This window comes from Dipodascopsis tothii, assembly GCF_038497935.1.
Source record: "Dipodascopsis tothii strain CBS 759.85 unplaced genomic scaffold V1510scaffold_25, whole genome shotgun sequence".
NCBI lineage: Eukaryota > Fungi > Ascomycota > Lipomycetes > Lipomycetales > Lipomycetaceae > Neoaidaea > Neoaidaea tothii.
In genome coordinates this window covers 120,611-135,245 of record NW_027118009.1, presented here as the reverse complement: position 1 = coordinate 135,245, position 14,635 = coordinate 120,611, and the positions used below count along the sequence as shown (strand labels likewise).

The following is a 14,635-nucleotide window of genomic DNA, read 5'->3' as shown; positions in this document are numbered from 1 at the left end:
CGATACTTTCTGGGCTAGCCGTCTGTGGCCTCTGTGCCGCCTGCGGGCCGCCGCACCCGCGGCTCAGGTCCCCAGCCCTAAGGCACACACTCGGCCGGGTGACCCTACCCACAATAAAACAATTTTTCACGCACTCTTCTTCGTCACTTACATTTAACTACCCGTCTGGTATACCAAGCGATTTCGAGTTTGCTCCATTTGAATAAGCACAAATGGCCAGACGTAGACTGACTAAAGCCGTTTTATAATAATCCTGGTGCTCTGCGTTTGCTGTGGGCACCTGGTTCGCTGAATGGCAACATGCCGCTTGCAGCAGCGGGACCGTGATCCAGATCCGCCCGCTGCTAGCGTCGTAGAGACCGCCTACGGGCGCCGATCGGCTCTCTAGCTGAGAATGCTCGTTCAATTCTTGCCAAAACGCCTAAAATACAATGCGTGAAATGTTTAAGACTTAAAAATCTTCAGGACCTCCTTGGTGACACGCGTCAGTGTCGACAACGACATGCGGGCGTCGCTCAGGAAGGGGTACTCGTTCATTATGACCTTGGTGAACTCGAGCACGTTGATGACGGCCTTGAAGAACGCGTTGGTCTCTTCCGAGAACTTGTTGCGCTCGGCCACGTTGGCTCCGCGCACGGTCTTCAGACTCTGTCGCAGCTGGCTCGTGATTTCCAGGCCTGTGTCGCACATCAGCGACAGCTCGTGGATCTTGTGGTCGGGCTCAGCCCCAAACGAGACCTTGGCGATGCCTTCGTTGAGCAGCGCCAGCACCTGTAGCGCCGAGAGCGTGGCCAAGTTGAGTCGGTCGTAGAGCTGCTCGTCCGGGTCGGCGGGCTCGAGAGGATAATGCAGGTTGTACGCCGTGGTCTCGACCGTGGGCGTGCCGATAGGTAGAGGCGGCAGCGGCCCGCCAGTCTTGTAGCCCGGGAACAGCGCCGACGGTGTCGGGCCCGCCGACATGGGGCCAGGCGTGATATGCGCGCTCTCAGCCGGCATCGGCGGCGCGTTGGGCGCCGGCGGCGGCGGCGCCTTCGTCCGATAGATCAGGCTTGTCGTCGCCGGCCGCAGGTAGGACACCACTGACGTCCGGCACTCGGCCAGCGCCGGCTTCAGGCCCTCCCAGCAGTTATTGACCTCGCATAGCGAGCCGTACAGCAGCAGCACCAGCGAGCGCGTGTGCCGCACCTCAGCCTTGTTCGCCAGCGGTCTAATGTTCATGTAGAGCAGGCCGATCATGTGCCGGAATGCGCCGATGCACGACAAACTCGCGGTCAGAATCGGCTCGACCGCCAAGCTTTCCATCATTGGCGTCTCAGACGAGTCGTAGATCTCGAGCGCCTTGAGCAGCACCTCCACATGCAGCTGGATGTTGTGCAAGATCCCCGTCAACGTCGCCTTGAGCTTCTTGTCGTCGCCAAACTTGATAAACTGCCGTACCGACGGCACCACCTGCGTGACCGCAAAGAGGATGCCGCGCGCGGCCTCGACGATCTCAAGCGCATACGTTGCCGAGATGCTCACCGGGTCCGCGATCTGCTCCTGCAGCACCGACAGCCGCCGGAAGTACGCGCTCGGCGGCGTCTCTGGTTCCTCGGTGGCAAAGCCCTGGCCCACGCTCGACACCCGCACCGGGTACACGTTCTCCTGCCCAGCAAACGGCGCGGCCGGCGCCGCCACCGGCGCAGAGCTCTGCACCTGCGTCACTGTCGGCGGCATTTGCAGCGGTTGCGCCGTTCCGGGCGCTGGCGGCGTCACCTGCTGCGCCGGCATCGGCGGGATTGCGGGAACCGGCGGCACCGGCGGAATGGCTGACGTTGGCACCGGGCTGTTAATCGTCGACCCTGGCGCCAGCGGAGCCACTGTCGCCGGAGCACTGAACGTCACTTCCATCACGCTGTCGTGGGATACGCCCCTCACGTGTCTCGTCGGCGGCGACTCGTCCACGGTCGAGAGGTCGGTCGCTGGCATTCGTGCAATGAAGCCCATTCGTTTCGCTGCCCTACTGGGGATTGTGCTCTCGCTGTTGCTCCGGGATCGCTCCATAGGTACCACAACCATGGCCTGCGGGCACCGTTTCTAATTCGTCGAGCAGCTGCCTCGTTAGCGAGACTGTCCGCCCATCCGGCCGCGGCTAGATGATCCCGGCGGCGGCTGACCAAGTCGCACCGCCGCCATTCCCCGCCCCCTATGAGGAAACCCAGCGCATTCGCACGCCCGGCTCTGCCCACTTACCAGAGTGACTGTGCGCCCCGTCTAGCGGCTGCACCGTGCGACCTGAAGTCGTCTCCTTCGGGTCTCTCACTCGCCTCGAGCAGTCTGCGGTATCGAGCGCTGGCTCGCCTAGCCCTTCAGATGACTCTTCCAATCCCGCAATGCCCTGGAACGCCTGCAAGAGGTCTCCGAGATCGTTTGCGCTTGTGGACCTTGGCTCGTAGCTCGATGTTGAAGGGAGGCGAGTTCGATGATTTTTGTGGTGTTCATAGCACCGCCTCGGCGGTTAACTACACCGTGGCTGGTGCCCCCGTCTGGCGCTGCACCGCCACTTCACGTCTTTTTTCGTCCACTGTGCAGCAGCTCGACACGAACGACGAGACGACAACTCGGGCTCAATCCGGATCGGACGCAACCTGCATCCCGCCTACACTACTAGGCACAGCTACCGCACTAGCGAGCGCAGACACAAGCGCAAGACCCGCGACCGTAGCTATCGAAATGTCTCTGGACGCCCAGGCCCAGGCCAGAAAAGATCGGCTGGCGCATCTGCGCCAGTTGAAGCGCAAGCGCGAAGGCAGCGACGACGGCGATGCGGCCGCCAGACGCGAAGACGACTCAGAGTACGTGCTGCGATCACCGCGGATTTACTGACGCCCAGAATCGTGCTCTCGCGGCGAAACTACGACCCCGACAGTCGGGCCCCGATTCAGGGCTATCTGGAGCCACCTTCAGCACTCGGCGGCGAGGAAACGCTCGAGGCGGCGGCCGAAAAGATTGCCAAAGACGTGCTGACAGACGATCCCGCGGTGAAGACTGAGGAAGGCGAACCGGAGGTTGCGGATGACGAAGAGCTGGATATCACAACGCTGCAGCCACGCCGGGCGAACTGGGACCTCAAGCGCGACCTGCAAGATAAACTGGACGTTCTCGAGCGGAGGACCGACGTGGCCATCAACAAGCTGGTGAAGGAGCGGCTGGGACCGCGCGCTGCCGACGCCGTCATGGATCTTAACCGCGAGGTCGACGCCACTGAGAGCCGCGAGTACGGCGAGGCCGAAGCCGAGACCGATGCCCTCACAGCCGCCCGCGAAAACGCTGAGAAGGAGGATGATGCGGCGCTTGGCGTAGCTACCGCTGTTGAGGACGAGGAACCGGTCGAGGCCGCACCGATCACGCCGTCAAAGTCAAAGGCCAAGACAAAATCCGGGGCCAGGGCCGAGCCCGAGCTAGAGGCTGAGCCTGAGCCGGAGGCAAAACCGACACCAACCCGCAGATCGACCCGGACGCGTAAATAGCATGACGTTGTATGTATTATAGATGTGTACGCATAGAATAGACACGACCTATCCTCGTACTTGACGGAGGCGGCCGGCGACGCTACAGCGCCACACTGTACCCGACAGACTTGATAAAACCCCCTCGTGTTCCAACCAGTGGCCATGGGTGCAATTGTGCCCTCCCCCGCGCTGGGCGGCCGCCAAACGTGGGGTGCATCTCCAGCCGCACAGAGTGCGGCGCTCCCACACCACCGAAAAAATTCTCGGGTTTGCTGCCAAACGACCTACATACATGCATCACAGACATCATTCGCACTGTTTCCTGACCGCCACAACCCAAACTTCTTGTTGCTGACCGCCGGGCAATAACATCTGGGCCTGTCATTACATATCACACGTATGTACAGGCCCCGAGCGCCCGCTGCCACGGCAAGAAGTGTCGTGGCAGCAGTCAGGAACAGGTCTCGTCGGCCGTTGCGGGACGGTTTGGCCACGAAGAAGTGCACAGGTGGCCTCCTGCACGAGGGCGTCGATCCATGGATTGGGGAGCATCACCTCAGCATGGCCTTCCGACGGTTTTTGCGTGTCAACGGCGCTCAATTTTTGCACGACGGGACCGGACGGCCGAGCAAACTGCTTGACGAACGCAAACGCGACCAGTTTTCGGGTAAATGTCCCCGACGGCAACAGTACTGACGGCAGAAAATGTCCGCAAGGTTCTTACGGTCGGCGACGAGAGGTCCTCAGACGTGGACGCTGCACTTATCAAGTTCTCGGCACGGTTACACGAAGACCAGGTTCCGCTAGACTACATGCTACAGACGTTCGAGGACCTGTCAGAAATCGTTGAAATCCCGACGCCGACGGTCAGTCTTATGCTTTACCACCTGTACCGCAAGGCCGAGTTTCAGTACCTTGTGGTCCTCTTGCTACGGACGTTTGCAGTCGGCAACGCTACTGAGGCCGTTTACCGCCTGTTGCTGCGGCTGCCTCACAAGGGCATAGCCATATCCAATATTGTTCGAGGATGTCTGCTGGCAAACCAGGTCAAGTTTGCTCGGCAGCTGCTGCAAGAATTGGCTACCGACGACTTCCGAACGGGCCTGGATGGGCCGGCATTCAAAAGCATTATCGATGGCAACGGCGGCATCGAGGGCTTTCTCACGCGCGCGCAGCAAGAGATTTCTGTTTTAGAGCACAGCGCCGTGTCAGAACTGGACCGCCACCTAGCTGCCTTCGACGATCCACAGACTCGCGCCACGGAAGCGGACTCCGACCGAATGGCCACTCAAACCACACGCATGGTTATAATACACAAGTACATTGAGCTTAATGCAATTCCTTCGGCCGTCCGCTGGTTGTGCATGGGTCCTCTGCTGGAAGGAGACGTCATCACGAAAAAAATCATCAAGACATGCCTCGGCCGGCGCGCGGACGTCGAATTCGACGCCGTCACTGCCATGACTGCTGCTGTGGCTGCCAACCCTGCCGAATACAACTGCTCGCCAGCCGAGTTCGAGGACATTGCTGAGCTGGCGCGCGACCGCGTCGAGCTCAATCGGATCTGGGACGCGCTCACCTGTGGCGGCAAGGCGCCAGCGCTCGTCAGTACTTCCATCATGGAGCGTTTGATCACCAAGGCATGCTATCTGGGCGACTATGATCTTGTGTTTCACTATCTCGAGACTCTACCCCGCATCGGGCGCTCGATAAGTTCCGGACGCGCGGCTCATGTGCTTGAGCAGATCGCGGTTGGACACGTCACTACTAGCCCAGAGCTTGCTGTCGTGTACACCAGACGACTCATCGACGACGTGAGCCTGCGAGTAGCTCAGGCCGCGCTCATTGAGCTTTGCGAACGCCTGCAGCGCAATGCAGTGACCAATTCGGCAAAGCCCAAGAAAGCAATGGTTCTGATGCTACTCGAAGCTCTTGACGCGTCGAAAGTGAAGGTGTCAACGCTAGTTGAGGACCAGCTAGTTCATCTCGTCAAGTCGCAGGAGCTGGACGAGCAACTATTTTTCGTCTCCCGGAGCAAGACGAAGCCATCAATGCTGGTGGCACTTATCGAGCACCACATGCTGGTCAACGAAGACGACAGTATTGACGTCACAGTGGCCGCCTTTGCCCGGCTCAAGGAGCTCGTGGGTGCGTCAAGGTTTGAGAGGCACATGCGCAACATCCTGCGCAAGTCTTTCGGACAGGCTCATAGCACGCGCGTTCTGATCCTGGTGTTTTCGGGCCTGCATGAGTACGGAGTGCGGCTTAGTCATGATATGACCATGTTTGTGCTCAAAGTGCTCATTCTTGAGGGACATGTGCGTGCGGCATGGATGCTCATGCTTAAACTACAGCCGCCACCACCGCCACATGTACGCCGACGGTTGAATGCTCGGTCTCCAGGCGACGTCTCGGACACCAATCTCGATCACGGGCTACTCGCGTTCAAGGATGACGAGTTCGTACCAGTCCTGCCAGAGAAGCTCTACGAATTTTTTGTGATGCGGTGCCTACCGGACCAGCCGTTACTGGCGTTGAAGGGATACCGCTGTCTGCGCATGCTCGGATATCACAGCGATAACCGGGTACTGCGGAAATTGATAGTAGGTGTCTCGCGCATGCATGGCGTGACAGACAAGAAACTGCAGCGCGACATACGCATCACGGTCACATTCCTGAAAAAGCGCTACGATCGCCAGGAGAGAGTACTGGCAGCGGCCAATGTCGACGAGCTACTCCGACAGGCCGTCATCGAGGGCCGATGTGATGCACATCAACTCGAACGAGCACTGAAGCACGCTGTAGCTGTGCGCGTTCGGCGGGCGACGGTGGACGCCTGGAAGCGAAAGGTACGGCATATGCTTGGCCGGGTCGAGTTCATTGAGCTCGGGCCCGGCGAGCCACGTGAGCCGCACGAGCCGCACAAGCCGCACCAGCCGCGATCCCATGCATAGCCGGGCACAGCCGCTGCACCGCCGCATGGGAGAGCCCCTCTCTTCGACGCAATTGACCCGCGCACCGGCCCGGACTGCTCGGCCCGGCCCTCACTCCCGCCACAGTATCTCCGACCAGTTAATCCGACATCGCCGGCCATATCGGCCGTTATCATCTGCATGTACAAGACTCATTATATTTTCGGCCCGACCCGGCATCTTACGGGCCGCCCAGCCACGTCAGGTGCCCCGGCTGTCATTATTAATCCGGCGCAGAGGCGGTGCGACCCGCACGCCGCCGATGTCGGATGCCTATTCGACCGTCGTTATCGCCGGATGGGGCGGGTGCCATCGTCGGCCCCCAGCCACCGGCATTACGCCTAGTCTGGGATCGGGCCCGGTGGGACGCGCCACGTCGGCCCACTTGGGCCCGTAGTAAGGCTAAATAAGTCACGTGCTGCACCGCCACTGCTCATTACCCGATGACCGTGGGGGTCGTCCTGCAGAGTGGCCAGCGGCTGTCTGTAGTTACCCGGACCACAGCGTACTCGGTCTTCCTAAATCCGGCAAGTCCTGGCCTGGCCGGGTCCGGTCGCGACCGGTGGGGCTAGGGCCCAACGGCTTTGCCCTGACCCGCCGATCGGGCGCCACACTGTGTGGCCTCGGCCGGCCCGCCTGTCAGCCGCGGATACGCGGGCCGGCCCGACCCATGGGCCGCTGTCGGCCGCCTGGGCCCGACCGCGTAGCCTTCAGGTTGTTCCACCACGACCCGCCCACCGTAACCCAATCAAAGACACCATGGCTGTGTTCTATGTGCCATGGCGCCCACGAGCCTCTCGTCTCTCGGCGACGACTGGCAGAGTGGCTGCCATTGGCGGCAGGATGGTGACCCGCCGCCACGCGGATCATACCCGCGCTTCCTTACCCGGAATACGCTTATGTAACGCCAGCGCCATTCGCCTCGCTTCTTTTTTTTTCCTCCCGCGCACACAAATTGTATAGTAGGGTAGTCATTATAAGTGTTGGCCCATATAACAGCCAGTTTCCGCTAATCATTACTTTTCTTCTACCCCCTCCACCTGTCGAAACTCTTTGGTCATTGCTGCAGTTGGTAGTACTCCCTTGATCTCATTCGCCATGTCCGACACTATTATTTCGCAGCAGAAATCGGCTGGGTAAGTCCAGTGTTCTCTGAGCGTGGCAAGAGTATTATCAGAGTAAGGACCGGCGGGCTCTGGCAAACGGAAAATGCGTGCTGGCGGCGTGTCTGCTCTCTGTCGATAGGGTCTACAGCTTTCTTGGGTGGGGCACGGACGGTTGGTGGCCGATACTTCACTACGATCTGCGCATGGTGCGGGCGGGCCGCATGGTGGGCCGCACTCCCGCACGACGCGAGGAGGCCCCCGCATGGCCGGCAATCATCCACTTGCATGGAATTGAGTCGGCTCCATGGCTTTAGCAGCTGCCTTTCTATGGTATGCCAGACCGCCGGTGTCCCACTATGGACAGCGGTCGGCTGCTAGGCGTGGCGGCTGTATAGTTAGTGGTGGCTCAGCCGGCATACTGTGGCTGGTTGTCAAGGTCCGCGGCCCCTCCAGGACCGGACCCAGTGTCCTGCCTGCTACCTGTCCTCCTACGACTGTAATCCATGCAGGATGCGTCGTCACTGCGTCTTCGCCAGGGCTGGCCTTGGCCTGGCCTTTTGACGTTCGCGGGTCTAGGCGGTCGGTGATGACAGCCAATGGGTGGCTAGTGCACTTACCCGCCCGCCGAAGTCGCCGGCTGTCTGTGGCGCAGGGACCACACCACAAGCTAGGGCTCTGCAAGCCGCACAGTCGTGCGGCTTGCGTCGGGTGCTTGTCAGCTTGCGTCTGATGACTCACTCCGTGCGTCCGACCCCGGTCAACCGGCCATCCTCGATCCACGTGGGCGCGTGACCTTGACAGGCGTCTGTCCGTGCTCATGTGTTTGATCCGGTCGGCTCTACGGTTGTACGGACCGTCGGGCGCACGGCAAAGCTGCCGGCCATGCAACTCCGTTTGACCGACCTGCTCTTGTTCCTGAACCTTACTGATACCTCCTTGCCACGCTCGGGCACCACTTACTGTATACTGACCACTAGATCGACCAAGCGTCTTCCCGATGGATCGGTCATTGTCGTCCTCGGTGCTTCTGGTGATCTCGCCAAGAAGAAGACTGTAAGATATTGTTAATGGAGCTATGCTAACAACAGTACCCTGCTCTCTTCGGTCTGGTATGTCATGACGATATTCCGTAGGAACATACTAACACAATCAGTTCAAGTATGGTCTGATGCCCAAGAACGTCAAGATTGTCGGTTACGCCCGTACCAAGATGGACCTCGAAGACTACCGCAAGCGCATCTCAAGCTACATCAAGACCCCTGACGAGAAGGTCAAGGCCCAGCTAGCGGACTTCCTGAAGGTCACCACTTACGTCTCTGGCCAGTACGACGAAGATGAGGGTTTCCAGGCTCTCACCAAGCACATGGAAGAGCTGGAAGGCGATGTTCCGGAGCGCTTCCGCCTTTTTTACATGGCTCTGCCGCCCAACGTCTTCACCCCGGTCGCCCAGAGACTGAAGAAGAACTGCTACCCCGCGAAGGGTATCGCTCGTGTTATTATCGAGAAGCCCTTTGGTCACGATCTCGCGTCGTCGCGTGAGCTGCAGAGCTCGCTCGAGCCGATCTGGACTGAGGACGAGCTTTTCCGCATTGACCATTACCTCGGCAAGGAGATGGTGAAGAACATTCTTATTCTCAGATTTGGTAACTCGTTCCTTGGCTCTGGGTGGGACAAGTCGCGGATCGCTTCAGTCCAGATCACTTTCAAGGAGCGCTTTGGTACCGAGGGCCGTGGTGGATACTTCGACAAGTTCGGTATCATCCGTGACGTTATGCAGAACCACCTGCTGCAGGTTCTGACCATGATCGCCATGGAGCGTCCCCTGTCGTTCGATGCCGAGGACATCCGTGATGAGAAGGTCCGTGTTCTGAAGGCCATGCGCGTCATTTCTCCCAAGGACGTTATCCTTGGACAGTACGACAAGTCGGAGGATGGCACCAAGCCCAGCTACCTCGACGATGACACCGTCCCCAAGGACTCGCGCTGCCCCACATTTGCTGCGATCGTGACACACATCCAGAATGAGCGTTGGGAAGGCGTGCCTTTCATTCTGAAGGCCGGCAAGGCTCTCGACGACGGCAAAGTTGAGGTCCGCATCCAGTTTAAGGACGTTACTTCTGGCATTTTCAACAACATCCCCAGAAACGAGCTGGTCATCCGCATTCAGCCCAACGAGTCGGTCTACCTGAAGGTCAACACTAAGCTGCCTGGTCTCTCCATGAAGACTTCCGTGACTGAGCTGGATCTCACTTACCGTGAACGTTACACCGACCTCGTCATCCCCGAGGCGTACGAGGCTCTCATCCTGGACGCCATCAACGGTGACCACTCCAACTTTGTCCGCGACGACGAGCTGGACGCGTCGTGGTCCATCTTCACGCCGCTGCTGCACCACATTGATCAGAACAAGGATTTCGTTCCTTCGAAGTACCCGTACGGCAGCCGTGGACCGGCCGAGCTGGACGACTTCCTGAAGGCTAACGGTTACACCCGTGCCCAGAATGAAGGCTACCAGTGGCCCCAGACCAACCTCAACGGCAACTTGTAAGCGTCAGCTATCATCTGTACATCGCGTATCTGTCATTTCATGAGCTAAAGGCGAAAATGTTTACGAGTGATGAGTTTTTTGTTTACTATAGTACTTTCGAGCGACAAGCTTTTGTTCAGAGTCTGTGGTCCAGTTGACAGCTGTTCCAAAGCAACAGGATGTGTTTGTTCTATCCTCCGTTAATTGATTTACCGGTGAACTCGTGAGGCAGCCGCTTTATTATTGTTGTTTTGTGTTGGATTGACTCCAATAATATAGCCAATTGCGATCATTCGCGTCGCGAAATTCAAATCTAGTTCGCTAAAAGTAGACCTTTGTCCAGAACTTCACGATGTGTCTCTAGACATTAGCCGAAAGTTGTGGCGTTTGTGTTAGGCTGTCAGTTTTTATCGCAAGCACTACGTTCACATGTCCACAGCCAAATTTTACTCAAGGTTTCGTGTAACAGAAGAGTCAGAGCCTTCTTATCGTATGTAGCCTAATTGCTGTCGATGACTCCAAGCCACATGGCTCGCTATCAGTTCTCGGTCCCTGGTGTTTGGTATGAGCTTGCTGTTCGTCTTGCCCGAGTGGGTTGAATCCGCCGCCCTGATCAAAGTCAAATCAATCCTCAGAAGACACGCATATTGCGTCATCGGCGAAGCCCGCAACGACAGCACAGATTCGACATGCCGATGTCGGGCGGGACCTGCAAGAGAGAGCGTAAAAAAAAGTATGGACGCGAAGGTTCCCGAAATCTCGGAGTTCGTAATGATTTTAGCAATGACCTCGGTAAGCGACCATGGCGATGTCCGGAGTAAGTACGTATTGCTCGTATCGCTACTCTTGGCTACGTGCGGCTGCAAGAGCTATGCTATTCGGCTGGAATCTAAGGTGAAAAGCTGGGCGGAGGTTCTCGACTCCCGTCATGATACGAAAAATGAGATCATCCAGACTAGCCGCATTTCTCCCAGCAACCGTACCGATGATTTATTTGGCGAACGTAGCAGCTCTATTACTACGGCAGTCTACAAGGGTCCTAAACGGGCATTGCAGTAACTAGTCCCGCACAATTGAATTCTCGTGGACGCGGGCCGAAGCTGCAGACATGCGTTGCAAGTGCTACTCTTGGCGCTGCAGATTCCGCGAAAGTCGCGTACCCAACCACCCAGAATTAGCTTCCGCTGTCAACGTACCACGCATAGCCCACGGCTCCATCGCTAATTCGGCGGTCCTGTTGGCACATTAGCCATTGGCTGATGGCAGACTTGAAGGCGCGGCTTTGAGATAGAGTCGAAACCAGGCACTAAGCGTTCGGTAGGAGTCCATATTGGACAAACCTCATCCTATTTCGAGTTAGCGCAAACTCTGTTGGGCGGCCAGTGTAACATCCTGAGAACTACACATCCTCCTCAGTACAGTGCCTGGAAGTGCCGCATGCGCCTGGTGGGCGATGTATTCAGCGATGCCCTACCAGAGGCTTGGACCTTATCAACAAGAGGGCTGGCTGAGTGATCGCCGCTGCAGCAATTCCAGAGGTATCACAAAATTAGCATCGCCATATGCAACGTGGCGGCAGCCGTTTAGACGCATGAGCTGGACGTCCGAGCGCGAATGAAGCTCGATTTTCCAGCCGGAGGCGAAGTACGACCATAACGGCGATGGTACGCCCAGTCCGAACCCTAATACGAGAATCTCCAGTCTGCGTGAGGTCAAGTATCCGATGTAAACGTGTTAGCCGCGATGAGGATATTTCTAGGTTTATGGAGAGATCCGAGGCTTTGCTTTTACATACGCGAATTTGATGGAGAGCTTTGGCTGGTCGTAGCGGAGAAGGCTAGCAGCCACATTTAGCGCTGACCCGTTGCGACCAGTCATCCTCGGGATTTTCGCCAAGAACACCGACTCACGCTGTTAGTCATGGCTATTGGACAGCAGCGTGAACAAAACTCTGCATACATGACTAGAGCGGAGTCGCAATAATTTGAACATTATTCATTGAAGTGCAGCTACTAGGCGCACATGTAAATACAACTTTTGGTACAAGATCGCGGATCGGGGAATTATGAACAAGCAAACATAACATAACAAAACATAAACCAAGTAAAGCAAAGGTAACTTGCGAGAAGCCAGGCCGTTGGAGCCAGGATAGAGCGGGTACCATTTGCATCATAAAATATAGACAATCATAGAACGCAGCTAGGAGAGTTCCGTTAATAGCTTGCAGTTCAAACAAAACTCCAAAAAAAAGCGGCAGTAGCAAAACAAAAGAGGAGACATTAACCGTAAAACAGAATAACCCAAACTTTTTGCTGCTCTAAAGACAAAACCTGCAGAGCATGTTTTTTTTCTAAATCATGACGTTATTTTCTTTCAAAGAGTTTGGGTCGTTATTCCGTCTTGTCGGTGCTGTCCCGGCCCATAATGTCGATAACCGACTTGGCCGAGTTCTTCTCGACTACCAAGTTCTTCAGCCACTTGTTCTCCATCTCCAGCTGCATGATTTTACCCTCCAGCTGCTGCACCTTGTCTTGCAGTTCCTTGGCAGTGCGCTCCATAGCCTGCTCGCGCTGCTTCTTCTTGATACGGAAGCGAGCGGAGGCAGCTGTGTTGCGCCGCCGCTTGTCCTCCTCGGCAGCGATACGAGACGACTCTTCCGGAGTACCAGGCATGGGCGACATAGTGTCACTGCCACGCTTGACTCCAGAAACAGAAGGGACACCAGCCATCTGAGTAGAATTGTACTGCTGCATGTGGTGAACAGAGCCAGAAGGAAACTTTCCAGAAGGGTGTCCGTTGGCAGCAGCGTCATGGAACATAGAGGCGTACATTCCGGGGTGAGCGACAGGCTTGTCCATGGGGGACGAACCGACATGCTCAACTGAAGACTGAGGAATCTGTCCGGGTAGCAGATTCATGGGGTAGTTGAACGAGTTATAGTCTGACGTGTAAGCGTGGACGGAAAAAATGGCGGGCCTCGCCCCTATATAGTAAACTTACCAGAAAGGAAGTCCAACACGGCGGGAACCTTCTGTCCGTCCTTCTTCGCGATCGGAGCCGCCGGACTCGCCTGGGAGGATGGAGACACATCGTGCGCGTGCGAGTTCTGCTTCTCCGCATTCACCGATGCTGCGTACTTCTTTCCAGAGTCATCTTCCTCGTCAGCCATAGCGACGCTGACGTCGGTGGACCGTCCCATGTCGAAGTCGAAAAACTGGGTGTTCGTAAACAATGACAGATCCTCCTGTTTGTGCTCCGACTGGAAGTCGAGTGGCTCTAGAGAATTCAAGTTGGCGATGTACTGCGACACGTTGATTCCTCGGTGGCTTGAGTAGGACATCTTTGAAATCTGAGCGAGTTATCGTTGAGACGGCTGTCACCGAAAGTCTCTACGCTGACTCGGGCTGTTTGCGTGTTACTGCTGTTGCTGTTTCAGCAACTGCTCTGTACTGGTTGGTGTGTGTGCGGTGTCGGCTGTCTCCGGCTCCTCTATCGTCCAATGTCCCTTCCAAACTGCTGCTCGTACCACTATTCAATTTGCGACCTGATTCTGCTAGTGGTAGTTTCTTCGCACTCCTGCCACTCGCTCTCGGTCGGGGTGTGATAGTAGAGGCCTGGAAACGTAAAAGAACAAAGATGGGTTGCGAATTGCTTGAAAACTCGAAAAATTCTTCACAAAACTTAAGAAATCGCTTTGTGTGGGAAGAGACCAGATAATATAACCAGGCGCTACTAAACATACTGTCCCGCCGACCAGAAGCTACGTAAAATTGAGCATGGCAAACCGCGAGTCAACGCCGATTTTCGAAGTGTCGCGCAAATTCGACTGCTGTGCCATATCTTGCTATTGTTGAGATATGCAACTCAACACCCATGTGTCTGACTAATTGGCATTTTGTCAAACCCTCTACCGATGGCGTGCTCAAAGCTGCGAGCCTAACCCTACTAGAAGTGAGTTGGACGAAACTAGCTGTGATACGAGTACCAAGCTAGCGCGATGCGGGACCGCATACGCTATTACTACATATGTCCGTGTTAGCAGCGCATTTTGCCGGCTAGCATAATATTTGAAGAATCGCCTCGGAGCTTTCGTCGGAATGCCAATGTAGTTGCGGGGCTTCGCGGAAAACGCCGACTTCTGTTTCGTGATCCGGGCTCTTGATTCAATAGTTCAGGATTAGTAGTCTATTCAAAGTTGGACACAGCCTGCAGGCTGCCGTAAGTCCGTCTGTGGCAGTGGCGTCAGTAACACGATGAGTGGGCGCAGGGCAGGCCGTTGATGGCTGTTTAGCGGCGGGAAAGCAACTTGAATAGGTAGATACCTGCACCAGCAATGCTCGCCTTAGTCATCACATCGGCGCACTGCGTGCAAGACTTGCCTTGTGACTCGTAGCTCCGTCGGCCCCGCATCGGCAAGAGAATTCTGGTTAGCTTATACTTCAGGCGAGCTGCCGCCGACGGCCGCCGCGGTCGTTCTCTATACTACATGCATCATTTGGATGGCCGGTAGGAGAAGCCGTCGGCCGCCGGTCGCCGATG

General features: G+C 56.7%; 4 protein-coding genes across 4 annotated transcripts; 2 read left to right on the top strand and 2 right to left on the bottom strand.

Moving 5' to 3' along the window:
* Window positions 1-385: 385 nt before the first annotated feature.
* On the bottom strand, window positions 386-2,459 carry V1510DRAFT_420398 (RAM signaling pathway protein-domain-containing protein). The gene is made up of 2 exons (XM_066934439.1): window positions 2,233-2,459; window positions 386-2,092 (listed from the first exon to the last, which is right to left on the bottom strand). The coding sequence occupies exon 2, from the start codon at window positions 2,056-2,058 to the stop codon at window positions 445-447; it is 1,614 nt and encodes a 537-aa protein (XP_066787737.1). The 5' UTR covers window positions 2,059-2,092; window positions 2,233-2,459; the 3' UTR covers window positions 386-444.
* A 253-nt stretch (window positions 2,460-2,712) lies between these two features.
* V1510DRAFT_404206 (cwf18 pre-mRNA splicing factor-domain-containing protein) lies at window positions 2,713-4,452 on the top strand (the record flags this gene model as incomplete). The annotated part of the gene is made up of 4 exons (XM_066932217.1): window positions 2,713-2,834; window positions 2,873-3,397; window positions 4,363-4,401; window positions 4,437-4,452. 4 exons carry the CDS (start codon window positions 2,713-2,715, stop codon window positions 4,450-4,452), a joined length of 702 nt encoding a protein of 233 aa, XP_066787736.1.
* A 3,690-nt stretch (window positions 4,453-8,142) lies between these two features.
* Window positions 8,143-10,389, top strand: V1510DRAFT_211458 (glucose-6-phosphate dehydrogenase). The gene is made up of 3 exons (XM_066930464.1): window positions 8,143-8,622; window positions 8,658-8,678; window positions 8,723-10,389. The coding sequence occupies exons 1-3, from the start codon at window positions 8,452-8,454 to the stop codon at window positions 10,115-10,117; spliced, it is 1,587 nt and encodes a 528-aa protein (XP_066787735.1). The 5' UTR covers window positions 8,143-8,451; the 3' UTR covers window positions 10,118-10,389.
* Window positions 10,390-12,076: 1,687 nt separating this feature from the next.
* V1510DRAFT_381113 (uncharacterized protein) lies at window positions 12,077-13,783 on the bottom strand. The gene is made up of 2 exons (XM_066931639.1): window positions 13,097-13,783; window positions 12,077-13,037 (listed from the first exon to the last, which is right to left on the bottom strand). The coding sequence occupies exons 1-2, from the start codon at window positions 13,434-13,436 to the stop codon at window positions 12,487-12,489; spliced, it is 891 nt and encodes a 296-aa protein (XP_066787734.1). The 5' UTR covers window positions 13,437-13,783; the 3' UTR covers window positions 12,077-12,486.
* Window positions 13,784-14,635: the final 852 nt, after the last annotated feature.

Coding starts and splice junctions, on each gene's coding strand:
- V1510DRAFT_420398 (XM_066934439.1), bottom strand. CDS start 2,058: ATGGTTGTGGTACCTATGGAGCGATCCCGGAGCAACAGCGAGAGCACA.
- V1510DRAFT_211458 (XM_066930464.1), top strand. CDS start 8,452: ATGCAACTCCGTTTGACCGACCTGCTCTTGTTCCTGAACCTTACTGAT. Junction 8,623..8,657: donor ATCTCGCCAAGAAGAAGACT/GTAAGATATTGT, acceptor TGCTAACAACAG/TACCCTGCTCTCTTCGGTCT. Junction 8,679..8,722: donor ACCCTGCTCTCTTCGGTCTG/GTATGTCATGAC, acceptor TAACACAATCAG/TTCAAGTATGGTCTGATGCC.
- V1510DRAFT_381113 (XM_066931639.1), bottom strand. CDS start 13,436: ATGTCCTACTCAAGCCACCGAGGAATCAACGTGTCGCAGTACATCGCC. Junction 13,038..13,096: donor CGTGTTGGACTTCCTTTCTG/GTAAGTTTACTA, acceptor CTTACACGTCAG/ACTATAACTCGTTCAACTAC.